At 45.6% G+C, this 27299-nt stretch overlaps 1 protein-coding gene across 1 annotated transcript; it reads right to left on the reverse strand.

Moving 5' to 3' along the window:
- On the reverse strand, positions 1-27007 carry tle2b (TLE family member 2, transcriptional corepressor b). Its single transcript, XM_071530375.1, has 16 exons — positions 26947-27007; positions 24565-24639; positions 22804-22984; positions 20785-20801; positions 17430-17570; positions 15552-15605; positions 11754-11921; positions 11308-11467; positions 10251-10420; positions 9768-9844; positions 8560-8809; positions 7844-8091; positions 6947-7094; positions 5513-5663; positions 5187-5263; positions 1-2990 (listed from the first exon to the last, which is right to left on the reverse strand). Exons 2-16 carry the CDS (start codon positions 24589-24591, stop codon positions 2883-2885), a joined length of 1977 nt encoding a protein of 658 aa, XP_071386476.1. The 5' UTR covers positions 24592-24639; positions 26947-27007; the 3' UTR covers positions 1-2882.
- Between the last annotated feature and the right edge of the window lie 292 nt (positions 27008-27299).

Here is a 27299-nt window from a genome sequence, read left to right on the forward strand (position 1 = left end):
AAAGATGAACACAAGTTTTGTTTATTTTTCACACATAGTATTTCTTGTACAGCACATGGGAAACACGTCAGGAGGGAAAACAGTGCATTTAAAAAAAAAGTTCCTTGGCTTTTTAAAAGAGTACTAATGATGAGCTTGTAAAACGGAAAAGTCTTTACTGTTGGAACAGAGAAAGCACAGGCAGGGGAGAGAGACGGTTACTGACGGTGAAAGAAGAGTATCAAATACTATGTCCCAAATATTCGCGCTAGCATACCACCAAATGCGTAGCCATTACACAGCATCATTCTGAGTAGTATGCAAGCTTGAGTATGAGATTATCATTTAAATCTGCCTATGGCTGACAGGCAGCGAGGGAAAGGGAAAGAGGCAGGCAAAGGCATTATACTATACATGTTATCTTCGACTCTCTCTCCTCACCCCCCCTCACTAGTACAGTGCTAGCCATTGTAGAAGTCCCCCGTAAATTCTTCTATCCTGCATTAGCGCTGCAGCGGGAAATGTAGACAAATCTTGCTTAATTTTTATACAGTTGAACTAAATATGCGTACTGTAACATAAAACTCATGCCTCTGTAACAGCTGGCTGCCAGACCATTCCTTGTGCCTACTAACGCCTGAATAAAATTAGAATTATCCAGTTCTATCCAATTAGTTATGCCAGCAGAAGTTCAGCATTTGTGCAGCAAGCATGCAGTAAAAAGTGGGACCTCTTCGATGGCTAAATCTGTATCCCCATGTCCCAGCCGGCGCCTGCTGTACAGACCACAGACTCAACAGAAACACTGAAGTAGCATTATTACACAATAAGGACTGAAAACAGACTAAAGTACGCTCACTACCACTTCTGTTCTGAGAAACAGGAACAAAACAGAAAGAAAAACCAACAAACAGTAGGCAGAGGAACTTTTCTCCGAAATGGAGGGTCTATGTTTTTTTTTTTCTTTACACAGGACTGCTGTTCTTGCAGTGCAGTGAGGGATACTGGCCCACTGCCTGTCACCATCACCAAGGATACAGGTACATTGGTTAAAAAAAGGAAAAAAAAAAGAAATAAACAAAAGGACAAAAATATTTTCCCCACCCCTGTGTTCCACGTGGTTGTGTGTGTGTGTCTACACGTGTGTGTGTGTGTGTGTGTGTATCCCTCTCGGTTTGCTCCCCTAGCCCAAAGCGCAGTCATAGGCAACCATAGCCCCCGATACATAAACATATCATTACATAAGACAAGCAAACACTATTCATAAAAAATACTGAAATAAATGACTAAAAAAAAAAAAAGCTTGAATGTGCCTTTTAAGTCTACACATTGGTGACGCATGTTCTACAGAAGCGGTGAGTTCCGATATACAGTTGCCAGCCAGTTTGGAATATGATACAAGGAGGATTGAAAAGGAAGAATCAGCCGTACGGTGTTATGCGTCAATTATTAGCAATCAATAGCTTATCAAACAAGGTTTAGCCAGAGCACTTTGAGCGCTTGCGCATTAGCAGGCAGTGTTGGACATATTACTCCAAACAGGGTCATCTGTTCGTAGATGAACTGATGGTGAAAAGTCATCAGCAACTAGTCGCATAAAATTTTGAAAGAAATGGGATTAGTTGCCGTTTAGTTGGCGGCTGATAGCGTAAACGGGTCGTGTTAATTTTCCCTGTCTCTGCCTTACAGTGAAGTTGGCGTGCTGCTACTTCATCTAGCTGACAGTGCCTTTAATGAGAGTGAGTGCAGCGCCCGGTGTCAGGAGAACAATCCAGAGGAATTAGAGGGAACAGCTCGGCTGATGTTCTCTGTTTGTGTCTCGGGGCCCTGGGAGAATCCCATTGACTCCACTGCTCATTAGACGCCGCCTTTGTCAGACCAAAATAAAATAGATATTAAGCAGTGAGACGGGGAGAGCTGCGATGAATGTTTAATTGGGTGCCCTGTGTGGTGTGTGTGTGTGTGTGTGTGCGCGTGCGTTTCTTTCTTTGTATGAGTACCTCAAGGGTTGTATCCGGGTGTGTGTATGCTCATACGTGCGTGTACGCCCGTTTGTGTGTGTGTGTGTATAGGTCTATGTTTCATGTCAGTGTATGTGCATTTCCGAGGCAGCCCCCCTCCATCCCCTCCGCCCTCCGCCCCCCACCCCCCGTCTCGGAGCGTCATCGTTCCCCAGCTCCTGACACCTCTCGCTGGGGAGAGCGGGCTGCGGCGTCAGCCTCATTAAGGCTTCCACTGTCTGGCTAATGAATCGATTGTGTGGTATCAGTGCTCCTGGCTGGCGCTCCCACAGTGCCGCTCCGCGCCTCCTCTGGGGGCCTCCCTTCCACTGAGCTCTTAATCAGGAAACAGCCCTAATTACCCTCCATCCCTCCTCCTCCTCCCCCTCCTCCTTCCTCCCACCCTCCCTTTCATTTCTCTTCCTTCCGCACTCTGGCTTTCTCTCCTCTTTCTTCTCGGTCTGTCTTTCTCTCTTTCTCTCTCTGTCTTTATCTTCATGCTCCACCGCCCTTTCCCTTTGTCCTCCTTATCTTGCTGCTTCTCTTCTCCTCTCTCTCTCCCTCCCTCTCTCTCTCTCTCTCTCTCTCTCTATCATGCCTCATCCTTGGGCTAAAAGTGGAAGGGGGGTGGGGGGCTGGGGGTGGGTTGCAGGTGGAGGCTTCCACAGTAGCTTATATCACAGTAAAGGGGGGTGTGGGGGGTGATGTATTGGGGTGAGGGGGACTCAGTCCTTTAGAAGGAAGCGGAGCTGGGAAGGAGGCGGCGCTGCTGCTGCTGCTGTACAGAGGATTGGGAGGGGTGGTGGGAAGGGGGGGGCATTTGTTGCTCCCAACCCCCCCCCCCCACCCCTAAACCCCACTCCGAAACGACCCCAAGCTCTCCGTCCCGTCCTGTCCCTGTCCTCAGTACACCACTTCATAGACGGTGGCCTTCTTGTCCCCGGAGCCCGTCACTATGTACTTGTCATCTGGGGAAACGTCACAGCTCAGCACAGACGAGGACTCCTTGGACTGGGAGGGGACGAGAGACATAGACAGAGAGAGAGAGAGAGGTGAAAGAGAGAGAAACACAAAGACATAAAGAGACACAGACAAACAGAGGCAGGGAGAGAGACAGAAAGAGCCAGAGACAAACAGAGAAAGAAACAGAGAGAGCGATGGAGACACAAACAGAGAGAGAGGGAGAGAGATGTTAGGAAAGATATGACTCATCACTTAATACTCAATCAAACGAGACATATTTGCATTTCTAAACAGTCGGCAATTATTTCCAAACAGACATCTCCACAGCTCCGGGATGCTGACTCATTCGTCTGCTTGTGTGAGAGACAGACAGTGTTCTCTCTCTCTTTCTCTCTCTCTCTCTCTCTTTTTCTCTCGCGCTCTGGAGAGATGCAGCCTCATTAACTGCAGGTTTAAGCATCACTAACAGCAGAAGTCTGATGGTCTGCATGTACTGGCAAAAGGCTCAATCCTCTCTCTCTCTCTCCTCTGTGTGCGAAAGCCAGACCTGGGCACCTGGCTTTAGATGATCTAAAGCTCCTTCTCCCTCCACCCCTCCATCCCTCCTCCTGTCCCTCCCTCTCTCCCTCCCTTCCTCCTCTGCTCTATCATCATTTATCTTCCTTCCTTTCTTCCCCGGCTCTCCTCCTCCTCCCCCCTCCTCCTCTTTCGCTGTGTCCCTCTCTCATCTCGGCTCTTCCTCCCCTCTGAACTCCTTCCCCTCCCTCACCCCTCCCTCCCCCCCCTCACCCCTCCCTGCTACAGGCACAGCAGGGCTGTCAATCATCAAGCCACTGGTGAGAGGCCATTTCAGACAGGATCCCTCACACTATACCCAGACAGCAGGAGGGAGGGATGGAGAGGGAGGGATGGAGAGGGGGGGTAGGAGGGGGTTGAGATAGGGGAGTGAGATGCAACAGAGAAGCCAAAGGTTGAGCAGAGGGTTGGAAAGAGAGAGAGAGAAAAGTAAGAGGGTAGAGTGGGCGAGAAAGATAAAAATGAGAAAGAAGGGAGAGGAAACAAGGGACCACAATAAATAGTAAAGGAGAGAGAGAGAGAGGAATGTAACAGACAAGCCAAAGGGTGAGCGGGGCTGAAAAGAATGAGAGAGAGAGAGAAAAGTAAGGGAGTGGAAACAGAGGTGGAGAGTGAGAGAGAGAGAGAGCAAAGGATAAAAAAAGAGAGAGGAGAGGAAGCAAGGGGAAAGGTAGGAAGGATAAACACAAAGACAAGGGCAGAGAAAAAAGTGCGGGGGAGAGGAGAAGAGATAAAAATGAGAAAGCGGGAGGGGGAGAGGAAGGAAGGACAACAATAAACAGAAAGACAAGGAGAGCGAGAAAGAGAGAGAGAGAGGGAGGAAAAATGGGTGTAGACGCAGAGCTAGAGGGTAGCGCGGGGGTAAATAGAAGCAGGAGACACGACTGGAAAGGACAGCAATAAACCAAGGAGAGAGAGAGAGAGAGACAGAGAAGCTCTGTATGTCATGGTGAGGAGGGGAGGAGGGGAGGAGGTGGGGGGGTTTGGCGTTTGGCAGGAGAGAAACGTTTGGCATTTGGCTAACAAAGCAGATAGCCAGCATTCTCATTTCAGTCCACGGGGAGACAGGAGCCGCCAACCCTGCCCGCTCTAGCTTACAGAAATATGACAGCCACACTGCCTCACACACGCGCACACACACACACACACACACACACACACACACACACACACACACATACACCCCTCCCAGCTTAAATGTACCTTCATCTCCCCTAGCTAGTCTCATTCACACCCAGATGAACTGGCTCAGCTAAAAAATGTTGCATCCCTGCATATTCATTTTTCAACGTTTCCGCATGCGGACAGATTGAAGAGGACGGAATTATTGCATTTGTTGTATGCTGTGTGAATGTATGTGTGTTGGGTTTGTGTGTGTGTGTGTGTGTGTGTGTGTGTGTTTAGCAGTCTGCTCTCTCTGATAAACCTCAGCAAGTCACCTTGGATCAACAAATCTGGGATAAAAAAAATGTCTCTCTGAACCCCCCCTTCTCTGCCTCTAGGGCTGAAAGTGTGTATGGTACAGGGATAGTGCAGGGACAGAAAGTAGAGATAGCCTCAATAACACTAACCAACTGACAGCTAGATGACAGCTGCACCCCCGAATACACACACACAAAAACACACACACATACAGTATATATACAGAGCATTGCGCTCGTCTCTCACCTGGAAAATACTGGCTCCATACGGCGTCCTCCATGCATTCAACAGATTGTCTTTCCCTGTGCTCACGAACCACTTGCCTGTAATAACACACACACACACACACACACACACCAGTTCAGGTTCAGTAAATGCATGGCGATGCAATATACATAACTGCATACCATTAGCGTGGAGTGGAGTGACAAGTGTGTGTGAGTGGCAGCAAGTATACAGTAGTAGCCTTTAGAAACACAATCATTCCAGACTGGGTGTGAGCCTGGGTGTGAGCCTGGGTGTGAGCCTGTGTGTGTGTGTGTGTGTGTGTGTGTGTGTGTGTGTGTACGTACCGCAGTAGGCGAACTTGAGGGAGAGCACACAGCTCTCGTGGAGGTGCAGCTGGTACTTGTCAGGTTTGGAGACATGCAGCACTTCCACATTACTGCTCTCCATGCCCACAGCCAGCCACTCGCCGGTCGGACAGTAGCCCAGCGAGAAGATCTGGGGAGGGAGGGAGGGAGGGAGGGAGAGAGAGAGGGATGAGAGTGGGATGGAGAAAGGAAGACATGGTGGGACGGGACAGGAGAGAGGAAATGAAGGAGGAGGGAATGAGAGAAGGAGATGGAGAGAGGGAGGAGGCAATGGAAGGGGGAGGGAAGGAGAGAAGGGGGAAGATTGAGGGAGAGAGGAGGCGGGAAACAAGGGGAGGGAAGGGATTGAGGGAGGGAGGGAAGGAGGGATGGGAGAGCGAGATGGAGGGAGAAAAAAGAGATGGAGGTGAGAGGGATGGAGAGATGAAGAAAAGGAGAGATGGGAGAGGAAGTGAGGAGAGGAGGAGAAAGAGAAAAAGGTGGAGAGGGAAGGGAGGGAGTGATATGAAGGAGGGAAAGAAGAGAGAGACAGAGAAAAAAGGAAAGAAGCAAGGTTGATGGACGGTTGAAGGAAGAGGCAGAGAGACATGAGGGAAGGAAAGAGAGAGGGAAGGAGGGAAAAGGTGAGGGGGTAGATAGAGAGAGAGAGAGATGGGGAGGGAGAAAAAGAGGGAGTGAGTGAGGGAAAGTGGTAGACGTAGAGAAACGGCGAGCGAGAGAGAAAGTCATTACACGGCAGATCGAAACTCATCTGACAACAGTGGTCAAGTCTATAGCCTTGTTGTGACAGTGAGGAGTGAATGAGAGAGACAGAGAGAGAGAGTGTGTGTGTGTGAGTGAGTACCTGTGAGGTACAGTCATGTTGGTGATGTGTGTGTGTGTGTGTGTGTGTTATTGTGTATTGGTGTAAATACCTGTGAGGTGCAGTCATATTGGTGTGTGTGTGTTTATGCTGTAGTGTATTTGTATTTATGTGTGTGCGTTTGTGTTGGTGTGTATTTGTGTGAGTACCTACAAGGTTAAGCTGTACTAGTGTGTGTGTGTGTGTGTGTGTGTGTGTTTATTCTGCTGTGTGTGTGTGTGTGTGTTTATTCTGTGGTGTCTGTATGTACTGTAGGTGTGTTTATTTTGTGGTGTATGTGTGTTCCTGCGGGATTAAGTTGAGCTGCTGTGTGTGTGTGTGTGTGTGTGTGTGTGTGTGTGTGTATCTGCAAAGTGAAGCCATGGTGCTGTGTGTGTGTTTATTCTGCATTGTATGTGAATGAGTGTGTACCTACGAGAAGAAGATGTGCTGTGTGTGTGTGTGTGTGTGTGTGTGTACCTGCGAGGTGAAGATGTACTCTGTGTGTGTGTGTGTGTGTGTGTACCTGCGAGGTGAAGATGTACTCTCTGTGTGTGTGTGTGTGTGTGTACCTGCGAGGTGAAGTCGTGCTGCTGCAGCTGCCGTCCCTCTCGGAGGTCCCAGCAGCGGACGGTGTTGTCCAGCCCCCCCGTCCACAGCTTGGTGCCGTCGTTGGAGATGTCGATGCAGCTCGCCCCGTCTGTGTGACCCTGGAACTGCCTGCATGGAGGACACACACAGGAGACAGTCAGACACACACACACACACACACACACACACACACACACACACACACACACACACACACACACACACACACACACACACACACACACACACACACACACACACACACACACACACACACACACACAGCCTCCTTCCTCTCTTCTCATTGTCTTTTCACCCATTTTATTTCTTTATTTCTTTTCTCCTTCCTCTACAGTCTTGTTGTGGAGGTGTCAGAACAAATATATTTTCTCCTCCCTCCTTCCCTCCCCCCCCACTTACCTCCTCTCCTCCCCCCTCTCTTCGCTCCTCTCTTCTCCCCTTCTCTCCTTTTCTCCTTATCTAACCAGAGTCTGGTTGCAGAAGTTTCATGTTTCCTTCTCTCCTCTCCTCTCTCCTTACCTGATTAGTGTCTGGTTGTGGAGGTCCAGACTAAGATGTTTCCACCTCCTCCCATCCCTCCCTCCCTCCCTCCGTGCCCCTCCTCCCTCTCCCCTCCCCTCCTTTCCTCCTGTCTCCTGACTACAGTCTGGTTGTAGAGGTAAGAGAGCAAATATCTGTTTTATTTTCTCCTTCCTATCTCCTCTACTTCCTCTCTCTTTCCTCCTCCCCTCTCTCCTCCCCCTTCCCCCCTCCTCTCCTCAACTGACTGGACTTTAGTTGTCCCACACCGAGATATTTCCTCTCCTCCCTCCCTCCCTTCCTTTCTCCCCTCCTCTCCTCCCTCCCTCTCTCCTTACCTGACCAGTGTCTGGTTGTGGAGGTCCCAGACTACGATGTTTCCGTCGCTGCAGCAGGAGAAGCAGACCTTGTTGTCAGGGGAGATGGCCAGAGCGTAGCAGGCCGGGGCAGACGACGTTAGCTCCGCCTTGATGCGGGGAGTGGGCGTGGCCAAGTCCCAGATTGACAACGTGCTGGCCTCCCCGCCCACAATCAAGGTCCGCCCGTCCGGGAGGATTTTACAGGAACGGATGTAGTTATCCCTGTTCTGATTGGGCAAGATAAGAAAACCATACAGGTTATGCCTGTTCTAATCAGAGGAAGGAGAAGACTGGTGTATGAGGCATTATGGGACAGATGGCAATATGATTGAGGAAGCTCAGGAAATTAATGTGGACATTTTGATAATGTCAATTTCAATGTGACTCAAAGAGGATTCAATTAAATGAAGGATGACAAAGTCAATAAGACCAAATCAGTCTGTACACTGTATGTGTGTATGTCTGTGTGTGTGTGTGTGTGTGTGTGTGTGTGTGTGTGTGTGTGTGTGTGTGCATGTGAACATTTGTGTGTATGTTTTAATGTTTGTGAATATGTTTGTATGACTGCATGCATATGTGTCCGTGGGTGTGTACTCACGCGCATCTGCACTCCTTTTGTGCATTTTAGTGTGTGTTTATGTGTGTGTGCCTGTTCATGTCTTTATATGAGGGCCCCTTCCTCCCCAGCGTCTCACCAGACAGTCCAGCTGGGCCATGGGGCTCTTGCTGCCTGGCTGGCTGATGTCCCACACCTTGACGCAGCCCTTGCCTCCGGTGTAGACGTGGCGCGTGGAGGTGCTGATGGTGACGGCGCACACCACCTCTCCGTGGTTCAGGGTGTGGATCTGACGGGCATGGCGGGGGATGCCCGGGCCCAGCAGGGCGTCGGGGGGGAAGGGCACCGGCTGCATCTGGCCGTCCGCGCTCACGTGGAACGAGTAGGCGCTGGAGAGAGGATGGATGGAAGGAAGGAGACATAAATAAATGAATAATTAAGAGGTTAAGAGCTGGACGTAAATACACAATCAGACGGGAACGAGTAGGCACTGGACAGGAGATGGAAGGAAGAGATGGAATGAATGAATCAGTGAATCAGTGTATCAATGAATCAGTGAAGATGGAAGAGCTGCAGCTACCCACACATACATATTAACACCCGCACACACACACACCCCCGCACACACACCGGTGTACAAGTCACGAAGACTGACAACACCATAATGGCCTTGGAACTCCAGTAATATTTGTCCAAAATCTGGCAATTACTTGGCCCACAATAGCCATAGGCGGGAATGCATAATGGCAGATTGTATTACAGGGCAGAGAGTTGGCGTGCCATTGCTAATGGTCGATCAATACTGTAGCGGTCGGGAGCCAAGGTTGTTTTATGATTTCGAATTAGCACTGAGAGAGAGAGAACTGCTGCTCCACAACAGACGACAAAAACAACACAATTCCCCAGTCAACAAAACCGAGGAGAATGTGGGCTGAAAGTGAACTGGAGTAGTTGTGCTTGACACCAGAAATTCTAAAGTACCTCCAGTGTCCAGGGCTTTCAGGTCTTAGACAAGGCTGCTGTGCAATACTGAGAAGCCCTGGCTATATAAAGACACGGTGAGCGGGGGCTAGGAGGGAAAAACACACTAGCGGGGAACACATTATTTCCCTGCTCACAGATTCCCATCCAAACCAAATATTTTAGATAATCAGTGAAGCAGTTTTGAACATCTATCTATCTATTTTCAATCGCCTGTCATGATGTTAGCCTGGTCAGCTTTTATGTATTTGTCTTTTTCACTATTAACAGAGAAGAGAATTAATAACTAACTGGCCCTGTGTAGCTCAAGCGTGGCAAGAACGCCACTGGGGTTCGAGGTTTTTAGAAAGGTGTTTAGAAACTCACGGTTTGCCACCGGAGGAACCGGGCAGAGAGGAGGACAGCCCCGGGGCCCTGAGGTGAGACCGGGACTCATATGCCACCTGGTGGGGACAACAGAGCGGGAGAATGATTGACAGCTTGAAAAACACACCAGTACTGCATACAGCTGACTTACTGACGATTTTCATTAAAAGGAGATTGATGATTTGGACGAAATGTCTGTAAAATAATTAAACCTAATCCATTTTATAGTAGACAAAATATAGGATGGATTAAAGATGTAATACAATACAAGATACAATATAGCATGACATTTGCAACAATTCTATTCTACTCTACTGTTCTCCACTCTACTCTAAGGCAGTCTTAGGGTTTGTAGAGTTTGCACACTGAAAGCTGCACCCAAGCTATGAATGTATGTGTGACATTTTGAGCACACCGCATTTCATCAGACTGATGACAGGTTGGTGACCCGACCTCCACCAGTGGCGTTAGTGCCTTACTCACCATGGGGCTTCGGGAGTAGGCGCTGGCTGCCGCGCTGATCTGGGGGGAGAGGGTGAGAGCCCCCCCGAAACCTCCGGGACTGGCCAGCTCCCCGTTGAGTCCTGCGTGGGACACCACCCCAAAATGAGCCGGGTACGAACCGGGGGGCACAGACATGGGACTGCGGAGAGCTGGGGAGGGAGGGATGAGAGGAAGGAGGGATTGAGCAATGAAAGATAGAGGAAAAACGAAAAAAAAAGTACAAAAAACAAGTACAAACACAGTCACAGAGGGTCAGAGAGGAATGGATACGTTTTTTATTAAACTTTTATTTTCCCTGGGAAGGGTTTCACGGAGCCCCTCTCCTCTCATTTTTTCCCAGTAGTAAGGGAGACTTGAACTGGTGTCCTACCAGTCACAAACCCGTTTCTCTTTAGGTTACTATTGCTCTCAACAACTGAGAGATTTGGGTGAAATAATATATTTGAGGTATTTCTGGGTGTGGCCAAAAGTGCAAGTCATAAGGTGAGATATCATTACAAGGCCACACTAATATGATAGTATAAACAAAATCGGGATATTGGGGGTCAAGAGGATATAAGGTATTGAGGGCAGAGGTAGGCTGAGTGTAAAACCCATGAAAGTCATGACATTCGTGGGAGAAGCCTGACATTCAGGCTGAATGGTTTAGATTAGCATTGGGCTGACAGTCAAACTAGTGTACAGTTAGTGCAGACCTAGGAGAAACAGTTCAATAAATGTCAATTGAAAAAAAGAAAAGAAATGTGAGGAATGCTTGTATTTTGCAAGGTCTTGCTCCATAACAGTGGCTGCTATAGAGGTCAGGCGTGCCCCGTGCTCATAGCCTCTGGCGATAATTAACATTAGCCTCTGGAATTCTCTGTGCAATAGAAACTGCTGTCTCATTGAGATACAAATATATACAGTACATTTATAAATATACATATTAATGTAGTGATGGCCAGAGAGCTTTACTCTGAAATAGTTCTGATATCAAAACCCATTTTCAGATTTATATTTTCCGCTGGGTTTGGGTTAACAGCCAGGTGTGTCTCACCCAGTGGGTCTGCGGCGGACGCTGCTTTGCTGACCAGGCGAAGGCAGGAGGTGCTGGGGCCTGGCGCTCCGGGGGCTCCTGGGGCTCCGGGGGTGAGGGACTCACGGTGGGACGGAGACGGGGTCCCAGACTTAGACAACGGAGACTGGGACTTATCCATCTGCAGGGAAGACAAAGAAAGCTAAATGTAACACGGAAAATAACAAATGGAAAATCTGTGATGGAAGGTGCTCACTTGATAATCAGTAAATTTATACCTATCAATGAATGTGAATGTGAATGAATGCGGCGTGCCATGCACTTGGTCGCAACAGTAGGTTTCTATAGCAACATGTTAAAACTTACAGAAATACATTAGGGTAAAGGAACACTTAAACAGAAACTACACAGTCAGCACAGCACAGCAGCTCCCTGAGAACAGTGGGAAGGCTGATGATGCAGCGTACCTGTGCAGAGTCCTTGGACTTCCCTGGGGTGGGGCTGCGGGCGTTTGGGGAGGAGGGGGCCTCTCCGGGGCCCGGGGAGCCCGGGAGCTCTTTCCTTAGGGTGGGGGCCCGGTCTAGCCCGTTCCCATGAGGGGAGTGGGGGGGGCTGCCGGCAGGGGAGTTAGCCTCCTGAGAGACACAGAGGAACGGGAAAATAAGTCAAAGATGCGCCCAGAGGATGAGAAAGTGGTTATGTCTGTCTTTTCAGGCGCAGAAACTCCATGTACATCTGTGGTATCAATTAACTCACTAGCAACGCTACCAGTCTCTCAGGGCTATCAACATTACACATTTATTAATTCATATGATTTTAAAGCCTATTGACAGTGGAGACAGCCAACTAAGTAAAAGGAAAACATCATGCCAGGCTCGCAAAAAGTAGATGCTTACATTTGGTTCACCAACGACTGAAAAATATGTGAACTGGGAATCTACAAGCCGGGAAGGAGTGTTTACTCTGGTGGTGTCAAGGAACATCTATGGGTCTGAGTTTGTGCCCCAATGCAGTCCATTTCTAGACCTTTTCTTCCCCTATGACTCTCCTCGGTGACTCTCCTCCTCAAAGTTTTTTTTTATTTTGTTGACATCTTTCGTGGTAAGCGCTCATTGCCACAGCGTTTTTTTTTTACACTGCACGTCCCGGAGATTACTTCACAATCAAACAATGTCGACAATACTGTCATGTCTTTTTCTCTGGATTTTCCGTTAATGAGGTTTGAGTTTCTTTGGTTTGTTTTCTTTGTCTGTTCAGTCACAGTGGCTATCGCTGCTCATGCTAACTACCCAGTTCTTCTTCTATTTATTCCAAACAAACCTCTGTTGCTGCTGCCACAAACATAAAACACACCACTCCTGTGCGCTAGAGGATTTTTTTCCTGGAAAGACCTACATGACACCAGGTGTTTACAACAGCAAATGTAAAAGATTTCATGAACTGGGTTATAGGTCGTACATCAATCGGCGATAGAGTAGCAAAACAGACATTTATTTATATAAAAATTTCACAGTTTATAACTTTAAGGATGTAACATGACCTAGAAGCCGCAGTTATGTGTTGTGACTTGTAAAGGGGACTCTGAGTTCTGGCTTGCGACGTTACTTGAAACAGGAGAGACTGCAGAGAAGCAGTGTCGCTGGTGGTGTATGGGCCTGGAGATAGTGTTGCTGTTACAGTCTGCTTTCATCACTAGAGCCACAGCTTCCACTGTTCCAGCCAGCTCTCCCTCCCCCAGAGCAGCAGAGTGCTGGAGTAAGCACTTCTCACAGGGTCGGTGTGATCAGCACAGACATTTTAGCGCTTACACACATGCACACGCACACTCACACACACACACACACACACACACACACACACACATGCATGAACACATTCCAACACAGCCACACACACATGCATTTACACAGGGTACACAAACGCACACACATACCCATACACAGGTTTGCATGTGAGCACACATAATCATACAAACACACACATGCACACACACACACACACATACACACATACATAACGATCACCAGAGACCTTCCCTCCCTTTTTCTGCCATTACCCACATTTGTCACATTTTTTTTCTTTCTGCTATTGTACCAGATTCCAAATCACACAAGAGACCGGTTCCGCTTTTGTGTGCAATATCAAAATACAGAGGGCTTAGATAAAACATATTTTGGTACACTGCGTGAAGTATTTAAAGAACTAAAATATTCCGGGGGCATAAACGGCTTTGCATATATTAAATGAGGCAGACTGCAGTTATCTAATGAGAGAAAGGAGGAGAAAAGGCAAAAGAGGGGTAAGAGAAAGTGGGAAAAGGAGAAAGAGAGATGGGAGAACAGAGAGAAATGTTGCAAGAGGTCGGAAAAACAGAAAAAGAGAGATAGAAGAGGTAGATATAAACAGATATGTAGAGACAGAGTGTGTGTGTGTGTGTGTGTGTGTGTGTGTGTGTGTGCCGGTTGAACAGGGACAGACATGGTTCACAAGGAGAGAACACAAACAGTGGCAGCTGATAATGAGCTTACATAGGAGCTCTTCCTATTTACAAGGAAGCTGCAGCGGGAAGAGCTGCACTACCTACCTACTGACTCGTTTCACATTTCACAACGCTGGATGTGCGCACACACACACACACACACACACACACACACACACACACACACACACACACACACACACACACACACACACACACACACACACACACACACACACACACACACACACACACACACACACACACACACACACACACACACACACACACACACACACAGAATAGTGACTCAGGAAACATTACCCTCATCCATGACAGTCCAAATGCTAAAACTAATACTGAAAATAAATAAGACAAAAACTCAAACTGAACATCTCTGAAACTTCATCTGAAAACTACCTGAAACTAGACTCAAATTGAACTCCCAATTTGATAAATCCAATCAAAATTAAAAAAAAACTAATGAAAAGCACAAAACTATTATAACCCTTACACACACACACACACACACACACCGTGGACCAGATTCATGTGTTGACTTTAACTGTAGACAGCTAGAGAGGCGGGGTTATGGGGAGGATGGAGGCTGGTTCCAGGTTTTGTCAGATCCATCTAAAGTTATTCTAACCAGCAACATTGCTCCTCCTAATGTTGGACTCATGCTTTATTTATGTGCGGGCTGCAGTACGGTGTCAGAGAGCCTCTCTCGGATAAAGATTGCTAGTAATTTGTGGCTCAGTGAGGAAGTCAAAGATATTTTCTGTGACGGAGGTGTACAGCACTTGTATAAACGTGGCTGTGTGGTGGTAATGAGGGGGTTGTTATGAAGACAGAGATATTTTCTATGTGGACTAATGGTGAAGTGCTCAGAAGAAAGCAGAGACACTGTAATAGAGATGGGTTGGTACGACTTCCATAAATATTACTTTTAAGATGGATTCCTATGAAGAGAGAAGAAATACTGCTCTAGGATGAAGAGGGGAGTGTCGAAGATCAGAGATATTTTCTTATGAAGATATATGACTTTTACATGAAGACAAAACAGGAATGGGTGGCTAGACTGTGTGTATTTCCATGATGGAGAAGTAATGAAGACCAGATATACTTTCTGTCAGACTCTTGGATGAAGACAACGCAGTAATATGTTGGTACCAATGTATTCTGGCTTCTAGGATGAGTTTTTGGGAGATTAGGAGTCCTATGTGATCAAAGCCTTACACTGTGTTGAGTGATAGTGGGTGACTAGCATTATCCAAAGAAAGACTGACCTTGTAGTAATAAGAAGCTATTAGTGTTTTTTATGAAAAGGCCTGTAGATTCCTGAATTTAAAAAATGAAATATCATTAGCTGGATTTATTTTTGGAACTATTTCCGGTGAGTAACCATGCATTCATTTGCCACACACTGTATCCCATCACCCACCACGCTCACTTCCTCTATAAACAGGGAGTAGTAGTAGCTGGTAGCTCAAAACAGTATGTTGTTTTCATATCATATTTTGACTAACCTTCCACATAATACTGCCAGACTTGGCTGCATATCATTTAAAATTACTTACTATTTAGCTTTAGAGCTGCTACAAGGTCTAATTTTCTGACTTTTAAGATAAAACTAGTCTAGTCTGATAGGGGACACATGAATGATTTTGGTGTCTATATTCTCATCACTTGACAGGTAGGTTGACCAATCTCCCAAAAACTTGGTGTATTCCTTTAAGGGCGAGGATGCCAAAGATATTCTAAGCTATGGAGATATGCAACTCACCTCATTGGAGACGTCCACTACCAGGTTGTCTTCACTCTTGTCTCCGTCACTGTCCTGAGGAACAAAGAGGACAGAATCAGAGAACAAATTATATGATTTCTGGATAGTCAATATCACCCACCCGGACACAGACACGGCATTAATAAAAAGGATACACACACACACAGACACACAGATCGATATATCAATATCACTGACTGCTCTTTGCTTCCTTTGCCTGTCAGTGGGCCATACAACATCTAACACAGAGATATATTTTCACACACTCACCCAACATCTCCCGCATAAATGCACACAAACACAATCTCTCTCTCTCTCTGTCTCTCTCTCACACACACACACACACACACATACATTTTGCTCTTTGCCCACCCATGGCTCTCTTTCTCTCTCCGTCTAGCCATAACACTGCTCTTCTCTCTCTCTCTCTCTCTCTCTCTCTCTCTCTCTCTCCCTCTCTCTCTCTATTTCTAGGGTGAGAGCGATGGCACTTAGTCACCATGGCAACAGTGCTTTGATGTGATCATGGCCTGATATTCCTATTGACATCAGTGTGGAGTGACATCAGTACCTAATTATACAGAGCCAAAACAGGGCCATGTCTACAGCCTATTCCTAGAATAAGAATATAGAAACAGAGAGCGAGAGAGGGAGAGAGAGAGAGAGGAGAGAGAGAGAAGAGAGGGGTGCATGTGAGAGTGAGAGAGAAACAGAAAAAGGAAAAGGAGAAAAAGAGAGATAGGAAAGAGAGAGATCAAGAGAAAATGAAACAGATAACAGATAGAAGGGGAAAAACAAAGTCAGAAAAAGCGAAAAAGGCAGAGAGGGAGAAGGAAAACAGAGAGAAAGTGAGAGACAGTGATAAAGAGACAGGGAGAGAGAGATAGCGAAGAAGAGCGAGCGGCAGACAGAGAGAAATGAGAGCTGTAATACGGCTCGACAGAGAGAGAGAGAGGAAAAACATTCAGAAAAGTGGAAACTATCTGCGCTTGTTGGTGCTCTAAACTAATGGAGGAGAAGATTCGGACCGTTGCTGTTGATGCCAAACTGAGTTAGCTGGAGGCCGTCTCGCACAGACAGACTCCCGGTGTCAATCAATCCTCCAGACTGCAAACACACAGCCATCTAATTCATTACAGCTATCTGCCTTGGCCGTCTCTCCTCTGGCATTACATCCCCTCTGGCTCCCTGCTCTTCCCCATTGGACCCATCCAAACCAAACACGTCTCCCATTGGCCGGGAGCCCTCAACCGCCATGTGGCCTATGATGTCATCGGCGATGTCATACATACACACACAGGCACAGACTCACATGCACGCCATGACGCTTTCTGGATATGCGTATGGCTTTCTGTAGACTACTCAATGTAATTATGATGCATGTCCTTCAGTTTCCCACATATATACAGATAGTTTCGTAGTGGTTCAACATTTATATTTTTATATTCTAAAAATGTGGCATTTACACATAAATATCATTTAAACATAGCACATATTTCATATATAGTAATCCATTTTTAAGTAAGCAACTATAGTAATCCATTTTTAAGTAAGCAAACAATACTGCTGTGTAACAACTGTATGTAAATCGATGTATGTAAGTACTCAGTATCCATAATCTTTCCAATACAGTCTACATAACGCTGACTTGTCGGCTGCATCTGTTTTATATGTTTATATAACCTCAGTTGTTCATATTCTATTTTTTTATGTTTAGAATCTATTTTTCCCTGTTGTATCCTATTACTTTTGCTGCTGCAAGTACTCGATTTCCCCACAAGGATCATTAGAGTTTAATTTTATCTTCATACTTCATTTCATTTTCATCATCTCATCTTACAAGGACAGAAATGCAGTTAAACACACACACACACGTACATAGGAGTGGGGTGGGAGGGGCTCCTTGTCGTCACAGCGCCTCCTCTTGGCCTCGGCTCCTCCCTGCGAGGAGGAGTAGCCTCCTGACGGACCCTGCCGCTCCTCAGCAGGCTGACTGTCTGTCGACGACACCGACTTACTCTAGGGGGAGAGGCACGGACACAGATACACACGTCAAATTATGAACACACACACACACACACACACACACACAGACACACACAGACAAACACTCAAACATAAACTTTGTGAAAACATGAACAGACATCTTGTTACAGACACAGCATGTTACACACAAAAAAAACCACACGCAATCACACATAATTGCGCCAAAGATAGCAGATGTAAGCACAGGTCTTGACGTGAAGCAGAACATTGGATAAACACACACACACACACACAAACATAATACACAAACAAAATATCACCCCAAAGACTGCAGACATAAGCTCTGGTAAAGACACAAAGAAGCACATTTGACAGAAACACAAACATAAACCCACATAAAACATGAACACACACACTTTAACATGTCACGCACACACACACACACACACACACACACACACACACACTCACAAGCACACTCCAAAGACAGCAGACGTAAGCACAGGTTAAGACACATAGAAGCACGCTGGACAACCCATAAAGCTAATTAGCGCTCTTCCCCTGACACACCAGCCTTCATGTAAAATATGACTCTCATTATTGGCCAATAAAGCTGTGCAGGCATATTTACAATACGGCCCGGCCTGGTGCTCGGCACTCAGAAAAGCCGATCAAAGCATTGTGTTGTGTTGTGATGTGTTGTGCTGGGGCAGGGGCCAGGGGGTTCAGTGAGGGCCACTTGTCCTCCTCTGTCCCCCTGTGGGGAGGACGAGAACAGTAAGGTTTAACACACCAGTGAGTCAGACAGGAAGGAGCCCACGGGGCCGACAGGAAGGAGCGTTGGACGGAGGAGAGGAGAAACCGCACAATGGACCTCAGTGCGGCTCAACAAACTTCTCTCTCTTCTTTCTTCTTCTCCTCCTCCTCCCTCTTCTCCCTTCTCTTCACTTCCTCTCGCTGTCCCTTTCTTCCCCTCCACTTAAAATTCCAAGATGTTTTACTGGCGCGGGGCTTTCTGACAAATGCCGATTGATATGCATCTCTCCCCTGCCTTCGCTCCCCCCTCCCCTCCCCTCTCCTCCCCTCCCCTCCCCTCCCTCGCTCCGTAATGCTTGGCTAAGTTCAGCACAAACCTCAGCTCATGAGAGAAATATTTTCCTGGTGCTTAACAATCAGCATTGTGTTTAGCAATTAAATTATGCTAAGGGTTTCAGTGCGGATAGAGAGAGGGAGGGAAAGTAAAGTCTATAGCAGTCTTAAATCATTTTCATTTTGCAATAAAAGCCAAGACAAAGACTCACCGGCTTTCTTTCTTTTTTTTTTTCTTTTTTTTTTTTTTTTTTACAACCTTCCCTCCCTATTTTTCTTGTTTTTTCTTTCCCTTTCTTCTTTTTGGTCTCTCTTTTTTTCCCCTCAATCTCACTCTCCATCTCTCTCTCTCTCCTCTTTGTGTGTTATCAACAGTTACACTGATGAAGGCCAGCTGTCCGTTGCAGCCAATACAGTTAGGGAATGTTAACACGACTTTCACAGAGCAGGGCGGTCTGCAGCCAGAGAGAAAAGGACCAGCCATAGACTTCCACTGAATTCAAATCAGCCCATTTGCATGGCATTAATTCTCCAGGCGATTAACTGTGACTTTTCACGACAGCAAAACAAAATAAGCACAAACGGTAGATCATTTATATACATTTCCCGTTTCACTGCACATTGTGTGTACTCAGTCCAGGGCGTGTTTTAGGAGTTTTAAAACCCTTGAATTATGGTAAACCATCCTCTCACCCCTTCCCTTTACACTTAATTAAAGGAGAGTACCATTGGATCTGAGCTTTGAAATATGTTACTTCTATGCACTTATAAGAGTCTTGTCTGTATTAGTGAACACTGACTATTGTCTCCTGTACAAAGAAACCAAACAAGTCCCCTAAACTCCTCCTAAAGTCACACTGATATACAGATCCATAAAGAATAAGAGAGAAAGAGAATAAATAGTGTCATGTGATGCTTGGAGAATAGTTGCCATTGATTATTAGCGACATGCCACCATGTTGGAGGAGAGACAACAAAAGGAAAGATTGCAATGTTATCGCCGCTTCCTCCCTCATATCTTTTCCTTGCTTATAGTATAATTTGACCAATCTACCAACGCACAGAAATTAGGTACTTTCCTTGTTTTGTCAGGAAAGAAGAGGCGATAACGTTGCAATCTTTCCCTTTGTTGTCACTCCTCTAGCACGGTGGCATGTCCCTCGTAAACACTGATAACCACTTTCCAAACAGATACTGTAGATAAGTTGATTGTGAAAGCGTGTAGGATGATTTTCTAGAGGTCAGGGTACATTTTCTGTCTTGGAAATGGCAGCGCTACCATAATAAAAAGCGCTCTCTGATGTAAAGACCTAAACAAACATCATATGGGGCTACAAAGTCGGCCTCCCAATCATGGACTGTTCATCTGCACAACATACTTTTCGGTCTTCTAGTACTGCAATTTCACTACACAATAGGGAGAATGTGCACAGATGACTCATTTGATCATAGGTTTCACTCTTCCGACTGTGGTTATCACCTCTCCTATAGTAATGACTGTTATGCAATTCTATACTAAATCATAACGACAAAAATCTTTGCAGATGGGGTTCCTAAGGACAAAATCGTATGAAATGGATCTCAGTGGTCAAATCTGTTAATATTTGGGAGTTCCTTGGCATGAAAAGTTTGGGAATCTATGCTCTAGTATATATTTTCATGCAAAAGTTGCTCATGTTTACATACTAATTAGACTATTATGGGCTAGTATTCCCTGTTTACTGGGTTTGCATCCTTTCACTTGTTCTGTAATTCTTGCAGATAACCAAAACTCACTGGTAATGATAAAGCTGTTTGTCCATTTGTTCAAATTGTAATTTCCTCTGGATAACAGCGAAATGCCAGGAGCTCAGATGTTAGTGTGATGTAGGAAACCTTGAGGAGCTCAAGGTTGATAGCGTTGAGCAGCTATTGTGCTGGCGTTGAGTTGTGCTACTTCTGGCTGTGCTCCAGCAATACACAGCCTTTTTTAGAGGCCACTTTACAGTGCTTCTCCATTTCCCTCAGTTTATCACTGTCACACACACACACACACACACACACACACACACATACAGATACACGAGGTGAAATGTGTGCGTGCACAAGACTTCCACTCATATGAATGTACACACTCGCACACACATATACACACACACATACACACACAGTTGCTTACCCTGCTGGGTGCTCCCTCTGGGACGGAGCAGAGAAAGGGGAGAAGAGAGAACAGAGCAGAGGAAGAGAAAGGGAAAGAGCAAGAGGGGAGAGAGAGGGATGGAGAGAGAAGGGGGGGAAAAGGGAGAAAGTTTGACGTCAGTCCTGATAATAATAACAACAGTCCCCCAGCCAGCCAAGGTCAGGCTGAACTACGACTGCTCCTCTCTAATAAAGATACAGACCTGCTATTGTGCATGATTCCAGTATCCTTTCTCCTCTGCCCCCCCTCTCTCTCACTCTTTCTCTCTCTCTGTTCCCCAACCAGACAAAGCTCTCTGTCTTCCACTGTTGCCTCTTTCAACACTCATCTATCTTTTCATTCATTCTGTCTTTCTCATGTAAGGGCAGAAACACACACAGCCGCAGACACGCATCACATGCGCACGCACACACAGACGTTAAACTATGAACACGCCAATATATAATGGTATGAGCGCATTGATCTCTCTATCTCTCTCCCTTTTTTTTTTACTCTCGCTCATTCTTTATTTCTTTCTAGCTCTCGGTTTATTCATGAGCCAGTCTCTCTTGGCCCGGTGCCTGAAAGAGAGAGCAAAGATAAGATATTCTATCGGGGTGAATGGGAGTTCATTGGGAGAAATAGTTTCTCTTGCATTTACACAATCGCCATGAATATGTCTGTCCGTATTATGATAGCAATCTAAACAACGGAGTTCAAATTCAGTCCAAAAGGTGACTTTCTGAACAAATTATGGAGATGATTCAAGACTTTCACATCAGTAGTACCTGACACAAATGATGTATAGTATTGCCTTGTTGATGCGTGCATTTAAAATTATTTTTAAAATGATCTATTCTTCACTTTTACAGTTGATGTCAGGGTTCCTCTGTGCGGCCTTTTCGTCCATTCTAGTAGGAATTAAATTCAGTTTGGAATGAAAAATAGCATGAAATAAATGCAAAATATAAAAAAAAAAAATAGCTGAATTTTCTTTTATGTGTGAAATTCTTTCCTGAGTGGTTTCAGTCTGAAATATCATCCAGTATTATTATATCTATCCATTACTCCCAATTTCGTCCAGTATTATTTTGATATAAGGTACTCAACCCCACCGAATATTTTCTCAAAATGTTCAATAGTGTTGTAGGGAGAAATTATTTTGCACAGTAATTCATTTTGTTTGGGCTAACCTGAAAAGAAATATACTGATGTTAGACTGCAAAGCTAGCTACGATCATACATATTTCATTCAACGTAACGCAATCTGCAGGGTCTTTAAAGGACTGTGGTGACGTGTGGTGTGACCTAGCCAGTAGCTTCATATAAAATTAAAGGCCCTGGTCAAGTCCTGCTGTAAAAGCCACTGATTTCTCCAAGATCACTCAGGAACCTTCCCATGAACTTTGGGTGTGAAATCTAAACTACTGCTCTCCTCTCCTCTAGTGATTCACAGAAGGCTATCGCTGCCTACAAGTGAAAATATCACAAAACAGAATGATCTACCATATTTTAAGATACTGACCTAAGCAATACGAAGCTCCTGAAACAACTGAAACTGCATTAGAAACAAGTATACCTTTTGTACAGTCCCACAGTGCATTTACAGTGATGACATACTGACCAAATTAATTATCAGTTTTATTTGAATGTGATCTCAGCTCTCTGGCTCCCTAGATGATCAGCTGCCTTAATCTCTTCTGTGGAGCACACAGTAACGTTTGGCTTCATTTGCATATTTAGGGGATTCAAATTAAAATTGCAGTTAATATGTGATGATTGATAGTTTACGTTTTCACATTTTCTTATAATAATTCAACTTTTATTTGTTTTTATTCATTTGATACTGCTCAATAAAGGACAAACTTGTACAAAATGATTTTTACAACATAATGAAGTGTCATAGGCTTATTTCCCGCTAAATCTGGCTCTTGAGGATCAAACTTTTTTACTTGTTTTTATCGTACAAATAACATTTTAGGACTAAATTCAAGGTTAAAATTCGACAGCCCCTTTTACCTCGGAGATGTTCCGGGTCCAGGTGGTTGCGCTCGTCCTTGGAGGCGAGGTGGGCCGAGACCCCCAGGGCCCCGGTCAGCGCCAGGAGCCCCGAGCCCCCCGCGCCCAGGGACAGGCCCGACGGGTGGGGCGTCAGGGGGATGCCGGGGGCGTGGTGAGACAGGTGCTGGAGCTGCTGCTGCTGTGGCCACAGGGAAGGGAGGGAGCGGGGAGGAAGGGGTTTTTGGGGGGGGTGTTAGACAAGGGGGTGGGTGGTTAGAAAAGAGAGGGAAAAGGAGAGAGAGATAGAAATCGAGGAGGAGAAAGTGAAAGAGAGTAGAGGAGAGGGAGGGAAAGAAAGTGAATGTAAGGGGAAATGGGGGGGGGTTAAGAGAAAGGGATGTGTGGTTAGGAGAGGGAAAAGGCAAAAAGAGAGGAGAGTAGAAAGGAGAAAGTTAAGTAAAATGACGAAGTGAGGTGAGAGTGAGAAAGGGAGATGAAAGCCAGTTGGAGAATTCGCCAGTGAGAGAGGATAATGAGAGAGCGAAAGATGAAGGGAGATGTGAGGTTACAGAGATTAGAGGGTTAAGAAGGGAGAGAGATGGACGCCAAGGAGGAGGAAGAGGAAAGGAAAAGAAAAAAAAAATAAAATTGAAAGATAGGGATAGACAGGAGGTTAGAGAGAGAGAAAGAGGAGGTAGAGATGGAAGCCAAGGGAAGAGACAAAGAGGGAGAAACGAGGGAGAACGAGTGAAATGTTGGGGCGATGAATGGGATTTATTATGGGGGAAAGGCAGGGATAGGAAGAGAATGACAGAGGCCAAGGGAAAAGAGAGAGAGAGAGAGAAAGGGTAGAAGAGGGGAAAGAGAAGGGGGAGTATGTGTCAGGGAGTAAATGATGGTGAGGAACGCAGGGAAATCACGGTGGAAGCAATGGAAATTGAAGGAAAGATAGATGTACGGCAGGGGGAAGATAGAGAGGGAGGGTAAATGAGCGCAGGAAGAGGGAAGAGGGAAAGTGCGTACCTCAGAGAGCAAAAGATAAGAGACGGCAAAAAACAAAGGGGAAAGGAGAAAGCGAGGACGGGGGCCAAAGGGAGAGGAAGGGAAGGATAAAAGATTACAAAAGGGAGGGACGAGAAAATCCGGAAAGAAAATGTGTCAGACAGAGAAAGGAGAGAAAGAGAAATAGAAAAAAAAAAGAGGAGGGTGGGGATAGAAGGAGTGGAGAGCAGAGGAGCAGAGACAGATAAAGAGAGGCTATTTTCCTGAGGGTAGCATTATGATGTGTTTTGGTGTGTTGTTTTGTCGAGCTGGCGCGCTAGACACACACACACACACATATACACGCACACGCGCGCGCACACACACACACACACACACACACGCACACCTCAGAGACAGCAGTGTTTGTAGTGCTGGGAGGAACAAAAGGCTTTAAGTAGACAGTAATGTGATCAGTGCTCTGACAAGCTCTGGAAAGCCCCTCCGCTACAGCACTCACAACCATCATCCTGTCTGTGTGTGTATGTGTGTGTGTGTGTGTGTGTGTGTGTGTGTGTGTGTGTGTGTGTGTGTGTGTAATATGTCATCTGCTGTAAGTCCACCATTTACTTGTGCATGTGGGTGTGTGCATAATGTTTACATGCAGGCATTTGCGTGTGTTTGTGTAATATGCTGCCTCTTGTAGCTCTGCATTGATGGCATTATTCTAGTGAACGCGCGTGTGTGTGTGTGTATGCGCGTGCGTGCGTGTTGCCATGGCGATTGGAGGTGACTCACCCCGATGATGGCGTTGAGTTCAGCCATGGTGACCTGCTTGGCCCTCTCCACTGCTTGGACCACCTGTTGCTGGTGCTACACAGACACCACACACACACACACACACACAGACACACACCAAGATGCATACACAGAAAGTAAAGAAAGTTGACATTGTTATCAATACACAGGTATGTGAACATACTGTGTTGCATGTACAGTCGGTAACCACACAGTAATAAGCCTCTTTGCCTTATATGAAGAAACCGTTGGGAAAGGTGTTAAAACAACAGCAGCGTGCAGAAATGACCACATACACTGTTTGTACAGGGAGTATAAATACATTCCTGGATTGAGCAACCATGCATTCACACACCGCAAACACTGCAAACATAAAGCGCACACACACGCATACATACACAGTCAGATATACACTCACACACATAGGCTACAGAGATGTGCACACAAACACAAAGACACACAAATCTCAGTTCTGTGTGTACACAAACTCCCAATGTAATCAGTCACACAAATGCAAACATGCATGTGTACGCATGTCAGCGCAAGCACACACACACACACACACACACACACACACACACACTGTCAATATTGATCAAACTGACAGAACTGTGACCTTCCTGTCTCTAGGGACGCACACTCCTCAGTGTGCACACACACACACACACACACCGCACACACACGGGCAAAAAGAAATGTGTCCACAGACTTGTACTCCAATCTACATGCTCTTGTACATACACCCAATACACACCCATGTACACACACACGCACACACGCACACACGCACACACGCACGCACACACACACACACACACACACACACACACACACACACACACACACACACACACACACACACACAGTGGAATAAAGCTACACACCAGGGTTTCACTCTCATTCAGTCTGAGCTTTGTCTTCATGCCCACACTCAGAAACAGAAAGAAAGGATATTATATCAGCAACATTTCCAAATTTCCATTCAATCATTTTCTCCTTTTACTCATTTGGGTTCTATTCAGCAGACATAGATTGAATTACTAATTGGAAGGGATGCGAGTACTTTTTTGAGATTGATTGATCTTGTCTGCCACAATGAAATCCACTGGATTGTTCCCAAAGTTAAAAAAAGGCCTCCAATATTGAACCCCTGGCAGACCAAAGCAAACGCTCAGACTGAGAGAACCGTAATGAATAATTGAGACAGGACTTAATGTTTGATCTCAAGCGATTGTAAATGTGTCCAAGTAAACCAGGCCACCATTTTCAACTTTATAAGTGAGTTGGTTTTTTGGACAAGGTGATCATTTCTTTCCTACAGAGCCGGAGGCAACCACAGGAAAAAATATATATTTATGTATTTCGAGGCCACAATTTACCCCGTCGAGAGCACAGGGTGGTACTGTGTGTGCATGAGATACTGTAGACCTCCTTCCCTCGTTTTGATTTATTTGAGTTCCCGATATACAAATCATTCCCTCACTCTGGTTAATTTGTGTCCTCACTTATATTATTATGTGCATACAATTTCATAGTTTGTGCGAATAAATTAATTAACACGTGCCCACAATGGGGCTTGTGCTCCATTTAGCTTATCCGGCAAGTTTCAAACTGATTTCACCCACTTGCCATAATTGGTTTGAATTTATTTGATTGCATTGATTTATTTAGTGTAATTAGCTGGATATTGTGTTGAATGAAGATATACAGTATTTAGTTGAATGAGGCGTTTGATAAGGTATCAATAGATTCATGAGTTGATTTGTTTTTACTTTAGGTCAAAAAACACGGGATGAGTTATCGAGGCATTTTCTGCTGACAGTGCTTGCGATTATTGTTATTGATTATTATCAAGGCGTTATTGTTGGTAAGAAACAACTCACAAGGATACTGAGAGCTAATGGGCTGTGCTGTTATCAGTATGCAGACTTGAGAGATGTTACAGACTTTATAAAGGATTTGTATCAGTCAACACTTGTAGCTTTCCAACACCACGTCTCAGAGAACGGGTTCGGGCAGCTGCACTGGCTCTACACTGTATATTAACTTATAATGTGTACATGTCTTATCTTTTATCTATTTGCACACGTTTTATAGGCTACAACTCAAGCACATGCACTATATATTGTGAGCACACAATAGCATGTCAGGCACATGAGTTAATACTTTGTTATTACTTTTCCCTACAGGACGGCCACTCCCAGGCTCCGCATCCGTTTAATTTTGTTCTAATATATTTGATATATTCTGATTTATTTGTTATTCTGGTACGGTATAGGCCTAGTGTGTGAAAAGTACAGTCTGTTGATTGTGTGTGTGCGTGTGTGTGTGTGTGTGTGAGAGTGTGTGTGTGTGATTGAGTGTGGCTGTGGTGATACGTACCTCCTGAGAGAGGAAGGGGATGATCTGAGCGCAGATGGCACTGAGACGCTTGACAATCTCCGCCTGTGACACAGAGAGAGCGAGAGAGGAGAGAGACGAAGGGAGAGAGAGAAAAAGATAATATATGATAATCTATCATAACGTAACATAATAAGTACACAATCAAAACAGAGCACATGATACACCTTTACAGTACATTAAGCCTTTGTCGCATTAAAACACCTTTCCAGTGAGAGAGGAGCAGTGTTAGTGCTGTGAGACTGAAAAAGAGAGGAAAAAAAGGGGTGAGGGAGTGGAAGACAGAGGAAGAGGAAGAGGATAAAGAGGAGGAGGAGGAGGAGGAAGAGGAGAAG

Source organism: Centroberyx affinis, unplaced genomic scaffold (genome assembly GCF_046629955.1).
Source record: "Centroberyx affinis isolate AG114_WGS23_722 - 3 ecotype Tasmania unplaced genomic scaffold, CSIRO-AGI_Caff_v1 ptg001922l_1, whole genome shotgun sequence".
In the NCBI taxonomy this organism is placed as follows: Eukaryota; Metazoa; Chordata; class Actinopteri; order Beryciformes; family Berycidae; genus Centroberyx; species Centroberyx affinis.

What these genes read in the sequence shown, in the direction of transcription:
- tle2b (XM_071530375.1), bottom strand. Translation starts at nt 24,591, where the DNA reads ATGGCTGAACTCAACGCCATCATCGGG. An exon ending in GTCCGCCGCAGACCCACTGG is followed by an intron (nt 10,421 to 11,307) that starts GTGAGACACACC and finishes CTCCCTCCCCAG; the next exon opens with CTCTCCGCAGTCCCATGTCT. An exon ending in CCTACTCCCGAAGCCCCATG is followed by an intron (nt 9,845 to 10,250) that starts GTGAGTAAGGCA and finishes TGTCCCCACCAG; the next exon opens with GTGGCATATGAGTCCCGGTC.